This window comes from Lagenorhynchus albirostris, chromosome 10, assembly GCF_949774975.1.
Source record: "Lagenorhynchus albirostris chromosome 10, mLagAlb1.1, whole genome shotgun sequence".
Classification (NCBI taxonomy): Eukaryota; Metazoa; Chordata; class Mammalia; order Artiodactyla; family Delphinidae; genus Lagenorhynchus; species Lagenorhynchus albirostris.
In genome coordinates this window covers 7444628-7461174 of record NC_083104.1, presented here as the reverse complement: position 1 = coordinate 7461174, position 16547 = coordinate 7444628, and the positions used below count along the sequence as shown (strand labels likewise).

Sequence of the window (16547 nt, the reverse complement as noted above, 5' to 3'; positions counted from 1 at the left end):
GGGGGGAGAGAGGCAGAGGGGGAAGGGAGAAGGGCGGGCTCCTCACGCCCAGTCCGCGCTCACCGTACGTGGTCGCAGATTCGCTACAAACGGCCCCACCACTCCGGGTCCCGAGTACCGCAACTTCAGTCTCCAGAAACTCAGCTCTAAGATGGAGGTGCTAGAAAAGCCATGTAGGGTGTCCAGGGGCACTTCCGAATCCCAGAGAATGGCCTCTCGAGCCTCAGCGGGCGGGCGGGGATGTGTGGCGAAAGTGCAGCTCGGCAGCGTTGCGGCGTCGCGTTTACCCTGCGCAGACGCCGTCGCCGCCGCTGCTGCCGCCGCCGCTGCCACTGCCTTTGCCGCCACCGTCTCCGCCGCCGCCGTCCCCGCGCTGCCTCCGGGAGCCTCCATTGTTCCGGTGGTGCTGGGTCCCGAGACCGGGCAACCTAGGGGCTTTCGAAAGGGGCGGCGGCCGCCGCAATTGAAAGACCGGGGCGCCGGCGGGACTGGGAGCGGCAGGGGTCAGCGCGGGAATCCCAGGGAGCCGGGCCAGAGCGTGGGGCGGCAGGGGGTCGGGGTGGCGAGGTCTGCAGTCTCCGGAATTGGGGCTCCCCATCCCCGGCCCGTCTTTCCCCGCCGGCCTCCCCTAGTGGGGTCGGAGCCCCGGCGGGCGCCCTCGGCAATGAGCCCGGACTCGAGGTGGCCGGTGAGTGCGGGCCAGGGACGAGGGCGGGAGTGGCCAGCCGGGAAGGGGTAGGCTACTTTCGTGGGGCGCGCACTGAGCTGCCCAGCCCGAGTACCCTCGGGCCACTCCAGCCCGGAGAACTGACAGTGCATTCGCTCACAGCCTGCATTCCGGGCAACACTGTAACCTTCGGGGTTGCCTGGGGCTGCCTGGGCCACTGGCAGGAGAAGAGCCTTGTTTAACATTTTACATTTCGACAAAGGGGAAACGTAGCCGCATCCGGGAGAGGGCTGCGGGCACCGCCCGGCCCGGCCTAATCCCTCTGGCCTCCGCCCCCTACTTCCTCCAGCCCTCGGAGCGCCTGGGGCAGATGCCGCCGCCATACCCCTGGGCCGGGGCCCGCCCCACGGGCTTTCGGGTCTAAGTTGCCTTGTCTCTCCTCTGTGCTTCGGTTTCTGAGTCCCAGCGGGACGTTTGCTGGGGGTTTCTGTGCTGATTAGGGAGCCAGCCGGGGCAGCAGAGCTGCAGCGTTCACCAGGGACTCATCATAGAAAGAGGAGAGTTTGTTTGTGCTTCTGATTGGTTTGTTTAAAGACAGGTGCAGGTAGGAAGTAGGGGCGAGTTTAAGGAGTAGTTTTACTGATATGACAATCTGGGGCTTTGACGGAGAGACTGGAGCAGCTCACTAGCTTGGTTAAGTCGCAGGAGAGGAGCCAACAAGGACCGTTATTAATCAGGGAGCTCAGGGTGGCTTTGCTTGGAATGGTGCCAAGACCACAGTTAAATTGTTGCACTCAGCTAGGCCTGGAGAAATTGGGGCAGTCTCTCTGACCAAGCTGGGCTTCCTGGGGGCTGGTGCCATCTGCTGTCTCCACTCACCCAGGAACACTGGAGAGGAGGAAGGGAGGGCTCTGAGGACCAGCATGGAGCTGAGTGTGCCTGGATTGTCATGTTCCTGTTTGTACCCTTAGGGCCTGGTGCCACTCCCAGGGCCAGGGCATAGGCTTACCGTAAAGGCCTCAGAAATTAACTAATTCTTTCTGTAACCCAGTGATTTCTGCTGGAGTCCAGGACCAAATCATTGGCTACCTGTTCAAACTTCTGCATGGGCTGACACTAGCCTTCATCCATCTCATCTCCAGAACTGGTGATCCCCTCATTTAGCTATTCATTCAACAGATTATTTATTCATTGGCCAAAACAACACTATATGCCAGGTACTGGGGATACAGAGGTGGGTAGGCTCTGGTGTCTGCACTGCACAGCTCCCAGTCTAATGGGAGGCAACAGAGAACTTCCAGTGTGGTGAATGCCATGGTGGAGGTGAGGATGAAATGCTGGGGAAACACAGCTCTCCATGGGAGAGACAAAGAAGCATAACAGGAGTGACATTCGAGCCATGTTTTGAAGAATGAGTGGGAGCTCACTAATCAGGGAGGTTGGAAGGCATTCTAAATAGAGATCATCTTGCAGGAATGAGAGGTTGTAACATTCAGGGACTGGCAAGTTGTCCTGGTTAGACAGAAATACAGCTGTAACTGGTGAAAAGAATCTAGAAAGGAGGACTAAGGCCACACAGTGAAAGGAGCACCTTGAATATCATCATAAGGAATTTGGATATTATCCTGAAGTAAGTGGGGAACATCAGGAGGATGCTTTTAATCAAGAGACTAACATGATCGTTTCTACTTGGTAGAAAGATCGTTCTGGACACATTGTGTGAGATTAGGCTAGAAGAACTGAGACACAGAGCAGGATGATCAGGCAAGAGGTGATAAGGCCGAGACTATGGCCATGTTGTGGAGGAGGGGGCATTTGGAGCTGCCGTAGAGGTTGGCTGGCCAGGACCCTTGGGGAGAGGGAGGGCTGGAGAGAGTGGAGTGGGTGGCCAGGAACTCTTCCCTCGGCCTGTGCTAACTGATCTGTACATTCTAGATGTGACAGCATGGGGGTGGACTTTGACGTGAAGACTTTCTGCCACAACTTGCGGGCAACTAAGCCACCGTATGAGTGCCCTGTGGAGACCTGCCGCAAGGTCTACAAGAGTTACAGTGGTATTGAGTACCACCTGTACCACTATGACCATGACAACCCACCGCCCCCACAGCAGACTCCACTCCGAAAGCACAAGAAGAAGGGGCGCCAGTCACGCCCAGCCAACAAGCAGTCACCCACCCCCTCAGAGGTATCCCAGTCGCCCAGCCGTGAGGTGATGAGTTACGCACAGGCCCAGCGCATGGTGGAGGTGGACCTGCACGGCCGCGTCCACCGCATCAGCATCTTTGACAACCTGGATGTGGTGTCAGAAGATGAGGAGGCCCCTGAGGAGGCCCCTGAGAACGGCAGCAATAAGGAGAACACTGAGACACCGGCTGCTACTCCCAAGTCAGGCAAGCATAAGAACAAGGAGAAGCGCAAGGACTCCAACCATCACCATCACCACAATGCTTCTGCAAGCACCACTCCCAAGCTGCCAGAGGTGGTATACCGGGAGTTGGAGCAGGATACCCCTGATGCCCCGCCCCGGCCGACTTCCTATTACCGGTAAGGCCGCCTCCACCTCCCAACTCTGGAAAACTGGTCAAGCAGGGCTCAGGAGTCAAAGATAGGTGATAGGCAGTGGCAGGGGTAAAGCACAGCAGAAGCACACTGGTCCTGCCAAGGCATAAAAGTGCCCCAGCCAATGATGGCACTTCGTCTACACTGCCACATGCCAGGCCCTGCACTGGGTGCCTTATAGCCATTCCATTATTTTATTCTCACAACTTACTCAGGTAGGTATTGTTCTGATTTCACAGATGAGGAAACCACAGTCCAGAAAAAGGACCGAGAAGTCACATGTCAGTAGATAGCTGACAAACCCAGGTTCCTCTGACTCCAAAGCTGCACTATTTCCACAGTATCAAAAGGTCCCATTTTTTGTTCCTGACTCTTTCTACTCCATCACTCTGTGATCTTAGGAAAGGCATCCAGCTTTTGGTGTTGCAGTGACCCCATCTGCAGAGTAGGTATAATATTCCTCTGGTAGCCTAAAGGTACAAGACTAGGGACAATGATTTCATAAGGTTATAAAATCAGTTTGTAAATCTAAAGAAGTAATTTTCCCATTACTTGTTCTGTTATTGTCACCCATCCTTTAGCCTGCGTAAGCAGTATTTTCATCGCCTATGTTTTGTACTCCTCCAAGGACCCTTTTATTTGTTTCATTTAACTGTTTCTTAGTACCCCACTTCCTTCCAAAAATTAGTCACAGTGGCTCCTAATAAAGTCACAGGCATAGGGCTTCCCTGGTGACGCAGTGGTTGGGAATCCACCTGCCAACGCAGGGGACACGGGTTCGAGCCCTGGTCCGGGAAGATCCCACATGCCGTGGAGCAGCTAAGCCCGTGCGCCACAACTACTGAGCCTGTGCTCTAGAGCCTGCGAGCCACGACTGCTGAGGCCTGTGTGCCTGGAGCCCATGCTCCGTGACAGGAGGGGCCACCGCAGTGAGAAGCCCGCGTGCAGCAACAAAGACCCAATGCACCAAAAATAAATAAATTAATTAATATTTTTAAAAAGTCACAGGCATAAGGCTAAATTCCTTTAACTTGAGGTAAAAAAATGAAGGAGTGGGGAAGTGTGGTGGTGGAACTACATACAGAAACCCTAGCTGAAGGATGGAATAAAAACCAAGTGTAAAATTTCTTAGAGTCTTGGCATCCAAGTCAAAGAGGGCATTTGGGTGAGTTAGTTAAGGAGCCATCTTTGGTGTCAGCTAATCAGAAAGCCTGATCTCTGACAAGGACTTGTTGTAAAGGTTTTTATATGAAAGGTAGTTTTTACCAGAAGGGCAACCCATGTGATGTTATACTAAATCTCAGTTTTTTAAAAGCAAATCTTTGGGAACTCAAGTAATTTGGCCCAATGCGTCACTCTCCTCTCACCGCTGTTCACATGCTAGCCAGTCTCTTCTTCCTCTCTTTCCATCCTTTCATCTGTTCAGCCCAGCTCCGTTTCCCTCTGGCTTTCTACTGCCTCTCTTGTCTGTTAGTACTGACTGCCATGCCCACCTCCCAACACACAGACCCCTCTCTGGGCCTGCCCTCTCTCCTAATGGCTCTTCAGTGCTCTTGGCTCCAGTAAGCAGCCCAGCCCAGCTCCTCTGCTCCTTTTCTTCACCCCTCCACTCAGATTCACTCTTTCCTCGGGGGAATCAGATCTGTTCTCCAGGCAGCAGCTTTCAGCTGGTGCACTGCAATCAGTTGGGAGGTGTGTTGCATGTAATTTGTTACTACTGTTAGCAGAACTGCCTCTTTTGGAAATGATTTACTTTTTATATAAATGTAAGAAGATTTGAGGTCATCCCTCTAATAACACCACTTGCTCTTGCTCACATCTGGTATGCTTTCTTGAGGGGGAGAGAGAGGGTGGAGTGTCAGCTGCTGTGTCAGGAATTGTACGTGACATGCAGCCTACCTTATCTGCGCCACACCCTGTAATCTTGGTGCATGGTGGGAGTGTGTTATGCACCATCACATAATGTCACATGTGTCGTGGCAGAGAAAAGGTTGAGAGCTGGTGCCAAGGCCTGGAAGGGACCAGATGTTTCACACTAGCCCTGAGCCACACCCTTTTTCAAGGATGAGGACATTGCATTCACCATGGGGAAGAGGTAAAGGGCTAAGGAAGAAGTTGCTTCTGATAGACACAGTATTTTAGTCTGTCCTCCCTTCCACCCCCTAAATGTCTTTCAGACGAGCAACACTGAGCACCTATTTCTGTGTGGTGAATCAGACATGGTTCTTGCCTCTTATCTAATAGTGGAGGAGTTAAGACACAAAAACAGTTATAACGCAAGACAGGGTGGGGCAGATCTATACAAAAACTAATAATAAAGCTAACATTTATTGAGTACTTGCTCCATGCCAGCTACTGTTCTAAGCCCTTTACCTGTAGTAACTCATTTAATGTTCACAACAGCTGTATGAAATAGGTTCAATTTAGCATCACCATTCTACAGGTGTGGAAACCAAGGCCCAGAGAGATCAGCTCACTCGCCTGCTGTCATCCAGAGCATGGCTCCGGAACCTCTGCTTGCCTGGCCTGCTGTAGCCCCCAGAGCCACATTTCCCTTGTGGAGAGGAGAGGGGAGGCATGGGAACTAACATTTATCTAGGGCCTGCTCTGTGCCACTTGATTTAGCCCATTTGTTTCTCATTCTGTCATCAATAAAACTGAGGTTCAGGGCTTCCCTGGTGGCGCAGTGGTTGAGAGTACGCCTGCCGATGCAGGGGACACGGATTCGTGCCCCGGTCCGGGAAGATCCCACATGCCGCGGAGCGGCTGGGCCCGTGAGCCATGGCCGCTGAGCCTGCACGTCCAGAGCCTGTGCTCCACAACGGGAGAGGCCACAACAGTGAGAGGCCCGCGTACCGCAAAAAAAATAAATAAATAAAAATAAGACTGAGGTTCAGAAAAGGGCAGTGATGTCCTAAATGCCACAAAGTAACAGAGCCAGGATGTAAATCCAGGTTTGTTAGAGGGCAAAGCCCTGTTCTTTCCGTTGTAGTTCCCTGTAGCTTTACAACACCAGGGTCAGGCCACCTAGAGTGTGCATGGCAAGGGGGTGGGGAGCCTACTTTGTATCCCAGGCACCTGGAGCAATCCTTAGCTGCAGTCCTGCTGGCCCACTGAGTGCTGTGAAGTGGAGTTTGAATCCTCACTCTGCCACTTCCTGGTTGTGTGAACTAACTGTGTTGGGTAGTTAATTAACTTCTCAAAGCTTCCAGTTTCCTCATCTATAAAGTGAGGAGAGTAAAAACATTGACCCTATGGCTATGGGGAAAATAAATGTGATAACTTAGCACAATGCCTAGCTTATAGTAAATGCTCAGTAAATCTTAGTTATTCTGACTGTTATTTCCCAAGGTTATCCAGAGAGTAAAGAGTACCTAGAGTTTGAGGGAGCCCTGAGCTGATGCTGGTACCAGCTAACAGAAGACCTACAGCAGCTGCATTCAGGACATAGCCAGTTGGTGCTAAAACAACTTATGTATGATTTGCAAATGAAAACTGAGGACCTTCCTTCCTCTGACTCCTTGTATCATCACCCAGACCACCCCAATAATGGGTCCTAGCTGCCCCATCCTTCAGGAGTCTGGCTGAGCCTCTGCACCTCAAAGGAGGCAGTGTAGCAGCTAGGACATGAGCTTTGAAATCGGCATGGTTGGGTTCATATCCCAGCTCTGCCACTTTCTCACAAGAGGACCAGGGCAGGTGAATTAACCTCCCCAAATGTAAGTTTTCCTTTTCTGCAAAATAAGAATGATTATAGGACTTAGAGTGCCTGGGGTAAAGGTGAGGATAGAATCAGACAACACAGACGTAAAGGCACAGGCCTAGAATAGGGTGAGTACTTGGCACATATAACCCATGGTCTTTAAAGGAGGGAAATCTCAACCTTCTGGTGCTGAGCTGCCTATGTGCACTGCAGGTACATCGAGAAGTCGGCGGAAGAGCTGGATGAGGAAGTAGAGTATGACATGGATGAGGAGGACTACATCTGGCTGGATATCATGAACGAGCGGCGGAAGACGGAGGGTGTGAGTCCCATTCCGCAGGAAATCTTTGAGTACTTAATGGACCGGCTGGAGAAAGAGTCCTACTTTGAGAGCCACAATAAAGGCGACCCCAACGCGCTCGTGGATGAGGATGCCGTGTGCTGTATCTGCAATGATGGTGAGTGCCAGAACAGCAATGTCATCCTCTTCTGCGACATGTGCAACCTGGCTGTGCACCAGGAGTGCTACGGTGTCCCCTACATCCCTGAGGGCCAGTGGCTCTGCCGCCGCTGCCTACAGTCACCCTCCCGTGCTGTGGACTGCGCCCTGTGCCCCAACAAGGGCGGTGCCTTCAAGCAGACAGATGATGGGCGCTGGGCCCATGTGGTGTGTGCCCTGTGGATCCCTGAGGTCTGCTTCGCCAACACGGTCTTCCTGGAGCCTATCGACAGCATCGAGCACATCCCGCCAGCTCGCTGGAAGCTGACCTGCTACATTTGCAAACAGCGGGGCTCAGGGGCCTGCATCCAGTGCCACAAGGCCAACTGCTACACAGCCTTCCATGTGACGTGTGCCCAGCAGGCTGGCCTTTACATGAAGATGGAGCCTGTGCGGGAGACGGGTGCCAATGGCACCTCCTTCAGCGTCCGCAAGACTGCCTACTGCGACATCCATACGCCTCCAGGTTCAGCACGCCGCCTGCCTGCCCTGTCCCACAGCGAGGGGGAGGAGGAGGAGGAGGAGGAGGAGGAGGAGGGTAAGAGTTGGAGCTCAGAGAAGGTCAAGAAGGCCAAGGCCAAGTCCCGGATCAAGATGAAGAAGGCGCGGAAGATCTTGGCGGAGAAACGGGCAGCAGCACCTGTGGTGTCTGTGCCCTGCATCCCACCACACAGGTATGAGGGGAGCAGGTGGACAGGCTGTTGAGGGAAGAAGCCCTGTTGGAGACTGACAGCCCCCTGAGTGGAGTGACAGGGTTGGGGTATCTTCTTCCTATCAGGAGCTACATAGAAGTTTTGGGGTTTTTTTGCTTTTTGTTTTTAATATCAAAAGAGATGAGCTCTAGCAGGTCACCTGGCTTTTACACTAGGAAACAGAAACTTCAGCTTTTATCTGGCAGACCTAACGTGTTTTAAACTGCCTTCCGTTTTGATGAGGTGGTTTAAGTTAGGAAGAGGCTGGAATAGCTACCAGCCACAGTGGAAGAAATGGTCCGACTCTGAAGGGAGAATGGAATGAAGAAGGGGGACGGATACGCTCTAGGAATCGTGAAACGGTTGCTGCCACAAATAAGTCCAAATGAGGGCTACAGTCATCAGTTACTTTTTACTCTCTCTTGTGCTATATAGTCGATTTCCTATAGTTTACTGCTGTACAGTAATACTTCATCTTAAAACCTTCCCAGGCTCAGTCTGAGTTGGGTATCCCAGGGTCAAATAGCACTCTGGGCTGCAATGACAAGAGCAGTCTTAGGGGCAGGCTCCCTGACCCACTGGGGAACAGAATTATGGATCTGGCTTAGAGCTGGGAGCTTGGCTCCCTGTCTGCTGAGTTGCCATTGACAGCTCTCTTTGCTCTTCTTTGCCTTAGCCCAGTGTCATAGGCCTTTTTGACAGTAGATTTATTCCCTATTTAGCCCCACTCAGAAACTCTCATTAGCTAGAGACCACTGTTCTGCTTAAGAAAATCAGGGCCCAAGAGGTTTTTCTCTTTGCTCTCCTGCTTCCCAGGCTCAGTAAAATCACTAACCGCCTGACCATCCAAAGGAAGAGCCAGTTCATGCAGAGGCTGCACAGCTACTGGACGCTGAAGAGGCAGTCACGGAATGGGGTCCCACTGCTGCGTCGCCTGCAGACACACCTGCAGTCGCAGAGGAACTGTGACCAAGTTGGGGTACTGTGTCAGATTCCCTGTGGGCTCTAGGAACTAGTGCCAGGGGCACGAGGACAGAGATTTTGGGGGGGCCGTACCGCCCTGCATGTGGGATCTTAGTTCCCCGACCAGGGATCGAACCCGCACCCCCTGCCTTGGAAGCGTGGAGTCTTAACCACTGGACCGCCAGGGAAGTCCCCAAGGACAGAGATTTGTGACTGTAGTTTCCAGTGTCTGAGGGCTTGGGCTGTTTCCTCCTTTAAACTAGGCCTCAAAGCAAGCTCAGGATGAAATCCTTACAGATGATTTTTGACGCATTTTTCCTATGTGTTCATCTGTTCGTTCACAGCAAGCATATACTGAGCACCGACTCTGTGCTGGGCCTAGGGGCCATGTGGGTTGAGGAGCTTCCACTTCAGTTAGTTAGTGAGCCTACCAGTAAATCCCTGTGCTCCCTCCTTTGGCTTTGCCTGCCCTTGACCCAAGCTTCCTGGGCTCTCGTCCCCTCTGGCTCTCTCATCATTTCCTGATCCCTCTTTTGCCTCTTCAGAGAGATTCTGAGGACAAGAACTGGGCCCTCAAAGAACAGCTCAAGTCCTGGCAGCGGCTTCGGCACGACCTGGAGCGAGCCCGGCTGCTGGTGGAGCTGATCCGCAAGCGGGAGAAACTCAAAAGGGAGACGGTGAGTGCTCCTGGGCCAACTCTTTTTTACAGTAGAGAAAACAGACCCAGGAAAACAGAAAACATGGACAAGTATGTGTCACCTGTCCAGGAAGCAACAGGGCTGATGCGGGAGTCAGGTCTCGTGAGCTCAGTTTGCTCTCAAGCCCACCGGAAGCAGAATGTCGCAGGAGAGTGTGACCGGAAGCCTAAATTATGTGATGCAGGTAGCTGGTGCTGGGAGCTCAAGGAAGGGAAAGTCCAGAGGAGTCAAGTACACCGAGCTGTGTAGGGTGGGAAGGAAGGCGAGTTCCCATACCAGCTACAGCCATCTCCTCAGACCTCTCTGCCAAGGGACGGCCTAGGCCTGGCTGATCGGGCCTTTATGTGTGTCAGATCAAGGTCCAGCAGATTGCCATGGAGATGCAGCTGACCCCTTTCCTCATCCTCCTTCGAAAAACCCTGGAGCAGCTCCAAGAGAAGGACACAGGCAACATCTTCAGCGAGCCGGTCCCTCTGTCTGAGGTAACCGAATTGGACGAAGTAAGAATCCCTTCCCCTCACTCCACCTTCTTTCTGTTCCTCTCCCAGATGGACCCCCGCTGCAGGTCTGGGCCAGGGACTAGGAGGGGACCTTGAAGAGAGGGGCTGGTGGCTCTGGGGCTCCAGGATGAACTGGAGCCACATGCATCACCTGGACTCTGTCTTGTCCCTGTCATATCCCAAGGGCCCAGAATGGGAGGCAATCTGCACTCCTTCCCCAGAGGCAGGGACTGAGTCTGCCAAATGAATTATCCCAGGGCAGGAAGACACTTTCCGGGTGCTGAACCCTAGAACGGAGAATTTAGAAGGCTCAGCACCTAAAGAACCATCTCTGAAGCCCTAGGTCCTGACTGGCAGACTCTTCTCTCTAAAAGGTATAAAATGAGAGGCCTGAGGCAGCAGCCTCCTTATAAGTCTTAATGATAAGTAAAGAGAGCTATAGGAATGCAAGGTGGTGTTTTTTTCCAGAGGATTCCCCTAGTCATTTTCTTACTAAAGCATCATATGGCTCTAGGAGATAGATTTGGCTGTAATTTCATTACTGTTTTCTAGGTGAGGAAAAGAAGGCCCAGAGAGGTTAAGAGGCTTGCCAAGGTCACACAGCTTGTGACTAGTAAAGTCAAGACTAGAATCCAGCTTTCTTTTCCCCTGTGCTGAATGCCTGCCTCTAACTGTGGTGGGAGGAGGTTGCTGGATGCATTTCAAGGGAGGTTATTAGGAACAGGGGTTCAGGGGGAATGAGGAACGTATCTCCACTTAGCTACACCTACCGTGTTCTCCCAGGTACCTGACTACCTAGACCACATCAAAAAGCCTATGGACTTTTTCACCATGAAGCAGAACTTGGAGGCTTACCGCTACCTGAACTTTGATGATTTTGAGGAGGACTTCAACCTCATCGTCAGCAACTGCCTCAAGTATAATGCCAAGGATACCATCTTCTACCGGGCAGCAGTGCGGCTCCGTGAGCAGGGTGGTGCTGTGCTCCGCCAGGCCCGGCGCCAGGCAGAAAAAATGGGCATTGACTTTGAGACGGGCATGCATATCCCCCACAGCCTGGCTGGAGACGAGGCCTCACACCACACCGAAGATGGTGGGTGATAAGTCACACCTCCACATAGACGCCAATGCCAGGGATGAACAGCTTTCCAAAGTCCCCTCCTGGGAGCAGGCATTGTGTAGGCAGGAAGCAGCTAGGCTGAGCAGTGGCAGGCTATCCCCAGGAATGCGCTCTAAGAAGCCAGACTGGGTGAATGGATAGCAGTCCCTGCCATTGCACATCTCGGTGCTACTGTTTTACAGCTGCTCCTGGTGAGAAGCAGAGGGGGAGAAGAGTGGGTTTCTTGTTGCCTGCCCAGGTTCACGGGGCCCAGAGGACTGCCCTGAGTCTGACCCTTTCCCCCCTATTCCCACCCCTGGCAGCAGAGGAAGAGCGGCTGGTCCTGCTGGAGAACCAGAAGCACTTGCCGGTGGAAGAGCAGCTGAAGCTGTTGCTTGAGCGGCTGGATGAGGTGAATGCCAGCAAGCAGAGCGTGGGCCGCTCAAGGCGTGCAAAGATGATCAAGAAAGAGATGACGGCACTGCGGCGCAAGCTTGCCACCCAGCGGGAAACTGGACGGGATGGGCCTGAGCGGCATGGCCCCTCCAGCCGGGGCAGCCTGACACCCCACCCGGCAGCCTGTGACAAGGACGGGCAGACAGACAGTGCCGCCGAGGAGAGCAGCAGCCAGGAGACAAGCAAAGGTCTGAACCCCGCAGCATGGTGGACCCCGAGGCCAGCCAGACTTTGACTCTGCAGCACACACTCAGTGCCTGCCATGCCCCAGGCAGAGGTCCCTCATGCACAGCCAGCTGCACTTTCTCCCTCATTCCCCAGTCAAGGGCCTCTTAGCTGCCTCTCTGGCTATTTGTATAAGAGACAATGTTCCCAACTCCATGCCCCCCAGATTATCTCCCCTACTCTAGCTGGAGTTATGGTCCTATATACCCAGGGCCTACCCTGGATGTATGCCCTTCCCACATCAGGCCCCTCACCGACTCTCCTTCTCTCTTTCTCTGCTCCAGGCCTGGGTCCCAACATGTCCTCAACCCCCGCACATGAGGTGGGCAGGAGAACCTCAGTTCTGTTCTCCAAAAAGAACCCGAAGACAGCTGGACCGCCCAAGAGGCCGGGCCGGCCCCCCAAAAACCGGGAGAGCCAGATGACCCCCAGCCACGGAGGCAGTCCTGTGGGGCCCCCCCAGCTCCCCATCATGGGCTCCCTGCGTCAGCGCAAGCGGGGTAGGAGCCCTCGGCCCAGTTCGAGTTCAGACAGCGACAGTGATAAATCCACAGAAGACCCCCCAATGGGTGAGCCTCACCATCACCCAGCCCCGCAGTAGAGTGAGCAAAGCTGCCATCCTTCCCAATATAACTCCCACCTATCCCTTCATTTGCCCATAATATATCAGAGCTAGAAGGGCCCTTAGGAATCCTTTAATTCAATTCCCTCATTTTACAGATGGGGAAACTGAAGCCCAGAGATGCTGACCCAGCTAGATTCCCATCCAGGGCCCCCCCCCTCCATTGTATCACTTCACCTTTTCTCTTCTTATCCTCCTTGGGGAATCTCCTTTAAGCCATTTGTGTCCTAAGGCCAGTAACTGCCAAGGGAAGTGCAAGGGGTGGGGCAGAGCTGTGGCCAACTGTGGTGGACACTGCCCAGAGCTAGCTCTGCTGGCCAAGGTTGGAGGAATTTTCTAGCACAGAAGTGAAAGCCAAGCTCTAAGTCCCTCTTACCCCCAGTAGATCTCTGATCTACATCTTCCTGACTGATTCCTTCCCTTCCCCCCTCCCCCCAACCAAGACTTACCAGCCAACGGCTTCAGCGGTGGAAACCAGCCAGTAAAGAAGAGTTTCTTGGTGTATCGTAATGACTGCAGCCTTCCTCGGAGCAGCTCGGACTCTGAGTCCAGCAGCAGTAGCAGCAGCAGCGCTGCCTCAGACCGGACCAGGTACCAGTCCTCCGGATCAAGACCCACCTCCGGGATGGCCTTCTAGATTTCCCTATGGGGAGTGGGGTGGCAGCCATTTTAGCCTAGATTAAGATGGCTCAAACCAAAGGTTCTCTGCAAAATAAATGGAATAGATGAGACTGTCACCATAATGAAACAGAGGAGCCCACCCTGTGTTAAGCTGATGGTTTAGAACAGAGGGCATAAACTGGTTCCTTGTGGGCTGGATTTGGCCTGCAGACATTTTGTTTGGCCAGCATAGTATTAAAAAAAAAAAAAAAAAGATTCGGAAGTGGCATATAAAATTCCCAGTTTCTGTAGTCTCTGTAAAAATCAGACTGGCAGTTCTGGCCACTGTTGACTTAAGACGGGCGCATGCATTCAGCACTACTGCTGTGTCCAGCCCACTTCAGTCAGATCACCCCCAAGTCCCTGAGGGCATTTGAGTTTGAAATTCTTCAAGTAGCCTCTGCTTTCCAAACGTCTTAGACCCTAGGGGCTTAAAAAAGGGAGGATACCCACCATTGCCATTCCCCACTCTTCCCCTCCTTTGAGTTGAGCTTCCCTTTTGTCCACAGCACAACGCCTTCAAAACAAGGCCGGGGCAAGCCCTCCTTCTCTCGGGGCACGTTCCCAGAGGATAGCAGTGAAGATACCTCAGGCACTGAGAACGAGGCCTACTCCGTGGGCACTGGCCGCGGCGTGGGCCACAGCAGTAAGTACGCCTGCCCAAAGCCAGGGGTTCTGGGGGCCCAGTATCAGGGCCTTGCCAGACCCCGGACTGCTGATCCGCCCCCTCTCTCCCATTCCTGTGAAGTGGTAAGGAAGAGTCTGGGCCGGGGAGCTGGCTGGCTGTCAGAGGATGAGGACTCCCCACTGGATGCTCTGGACCTGGTGTGGGCCAAATGCCGAGGGTATCCATCATACCCAGCTCTGGTAGGCTTCCACTTTTCTTGTCATATCCCTTGTCTTCCAACCCCAGAACACAGACTCAAAAGTAGCAGACTTTTTCTACTCTCTGCTGAGCTGCAGAGCACAGGAGTCTTTGGCAGATAGACACTTAGAGGTCCCTGGTTAGTTTCTCCATCTCTCCCTCTTTCTTCCCTTTGCCCCTTGGGCTCTGAAATAGTTCAGCATGGGAATAAGCCAAGGGTCAGCACTGCAGCCCTAGGAGTGTGGTCACCTTTTTCTGTTCCCACTTCAGACGTAGTCTCCAAATTCTTGGACAGGGTAAGCCTTGGGAAGGAGACTGAACTAAACCAAGGTCTTATTACACCCTTAGATCATTGATCCAAAGATGCCCCGGGAAGGTATGTTCCACCATGGGGTTCCCATCCCTGTGCCTCCACTGGAGGTGCTGAAACTTGGGGAACAGATGACCCAGGAAGCCCGAGAGCATCTCTACCTCGTCCTCTTCTTTGACAACAAGCGAACCTGGTAAGGGAGGAGGGGAGCATTTGATGTGACTCATAGCCACAGATGCAACCCTCGGTATCGGGGCAGGTTGCCAGGGAACTCCAGCAACAGACAGCCTGAGCTGTCATAAATCAGTGGGGGAGGGACTTAGAGCTTTGAGCAAAAGGGATGTGTTGACCAAGAGTCTGAGAGACTGAGCGGGCAGCAGCTGACACACAGCTGTAGCTAGAAATCAAAGGACCGTGAGTGACTGTGACAAATGTGGGGGTGGCTCCCCACCCAGACTAAAGTGGCTTCTAGACTTACTTTTCCCACCTCTGCCTCCATGGTGACAAGATGGGGATAAAGCAGGCATAATCATTCAGGTTCTGAATGCCTGTTCCGTCACACTTACATGTGTGGTCTCTGGTTGTTAATTGTCTGCAGAGGATGTTTAATGTCAGTTAAGTCTGCCTGGAGCCCACTGGACAAGGTACCTATTTCAGGGTAGGTCAAGGCTCCTTTTTGTGCCCATAACTAACCTATGATTACCCTGTTGTGACCGATGACTGGGCTCTTTTCATCACTAGCCTGTGAGCAGTTCCTTGAGAGCAGGGACTGCATCTCTTGGTTTCTTTAATTCCCACCAGAGCCTGGCCCAGAGTGGGGCACTCAGGAGGAGTTTTTGAAGGAATGAACAAGTGAGGAAGGCTGGTGCCTGTTGCTCCCCCAGAGATAAGAGATGACTTACTCGCTTCTCACCTCGTCCTACAGGCAGTGGCTGCCCAGGACTAAGCTGGTTCCTCTGGGCGTGAACCAGGACCTTGACAAGGAGAAGATGCTGGAGGGCCGGAAATCCAACATCCGCAAGTCAGTACAGATCGCCTACCACAGGGCTCTGCAGCACCGCAGCAAGGTGCAGGGCGAGCAGAGCAGTGAGACCAGCGATAGTGACTGATACTGTCCAGCACAACCCAACCTACAGTGCCCTGCCACCTCTCTCCTCCCCTTTGCTCACTGTCCTGGAGTGGCACCGGCCTCTGCACTGACTCATTCCTGGTCTTGGGGCCAGTCTCAGGGGAAGCTGGGTGGGGGAGGTCCCTCCCGCCCTGAGTGCAGCTGGACTGTACAGAACACTCCAAGGGCCCATGGGGGCTCTGCGCAATGAGAGGGGAGGTTCCACAGGCCAGAAAGCTCCAGAGACCTCACGGCATTGTAGCGCAAGTTGGTGGGCCAAGCTTAGGACGCTGCGTAAAACAGGCCATCCAACCACCTCTGCCTACTCATGCCAGGAGAACCCCTAACTGCCTAGTGGCCTGAGGCCCCTGAGGTGGTGAGGTGAGCTGGCATCTGCACAGCCTAGCAGTGAGATTGATGTCTGTCCAGCCCGGAAGAGGGGCACTAGGTGACCCCCCCTCCCCTGCTGTTGTAAATACTGTAAATAGTGGAGAATTTAAATTATTCTCATTTGTAACTGCGTTTCCGGGTCGCGCCAGAGTCATTTGGTACTAAAAAAAAGACTGGGGCCTGTCCCCACTTCCCTTCTTCCCATAGATTCCCCCACCTTTCAAACTGGTTTGTATTTATTTCAAAGGAAGAAAATATATTGATTCTTAGAAAATAAATGGTCTGTTTGGAATTCTTGGTTCTTGCCTTCTGCCAGGGCAAAAGCGAGGCTGTGTTCCTCGGGGATGGTAAATAATTGGGCCCAAGTGGTTGCTGGCTGCTGTGCCTGCTGCATTTGTAAGACAACAGCAAAGATAATATTGGGTTGGCCGAAAAGTTCATTCGTGTTTTTCTGTAACATCTTACGGAAAAACCCAAACGAACTCTTTGGCTAACCCAGTATGACAGCTCCCATTCCCCATGTCCTTCACT

The 16547-nt window shown here is 53.0% G+C and overlaps 1 protein-coding gene across 10 annotated transcripts; it reads left to right on the top strand.

The window, feature by feature from the left end:
- Nucleotides 1-215: 215 nt before the first annotated feature.
- Nucleotides 216-16308, top strand: BRPF1 (bromodomain and PHD finger containing 1). 10 transcript variants are annotated; one of them, XM_060161259.1, is made up of 14 exons: nt 222-688; nt 2603-3211; nt 7143-8102; nt 8937-9099; nt 9629-9760; nt 10135-10263; nt 11065-11374; nt 11704-12024; nt 12346-12630; nt 13127-13274; nt 13853-13989; nt 14092-14210; nt 14557-14711; nt 15444-16308. In XM_060161259.1, exons 2-14 carry the CDS (start codon nt 2613-2615, stop codon nt 15625-15627), a joined length of 3642 nt encoding a protein of 1213 aa, XP_060017242.1. In that variant the 5' UTR covers nt 222-688; nt 2603-2612; the 3' UTR covers nt 15628-16308. The 10 variants fall into 10 exon arrangements, with proteins under 10 accessions (XP_060017243.1, XP_060017244.1, XP_060017240.1 ...); XM_060161258.1 differs by having other exon boundaries at nt 10135-10281; XM_060161260.1 differs by having other exon boundaries at nt 216-688; nt 10135-10281; nt 13853-14210; nt 15320-15461.
- The last annotated feature ends 239 nt before the right edge of the window (nt 16309-16547 follow it).

Coding starts and splice junctions, on each gene's coding strand:
- BRPF1 (XM_060161254.1), top strand. CDS start 2,613: ATGGGGGTGGACTTTGACGTGAAGACTTTCTGCCACAACTTGCGGGCA. Junction 9,100..9,628: donor GGAACTGTGACCAAGTTGGG/GTACTGTGTCAG, acceptor TTGCCTCTTCAG/AGAGATTCTGAGGACAAGAA. Junction 12,631..13,126: donor CACAGAAGACCCCCCAATGG/GTGAGCCTCACC, acceptor CCCCCAACCAAG/ACTTACCAGCCAACGGCTTC.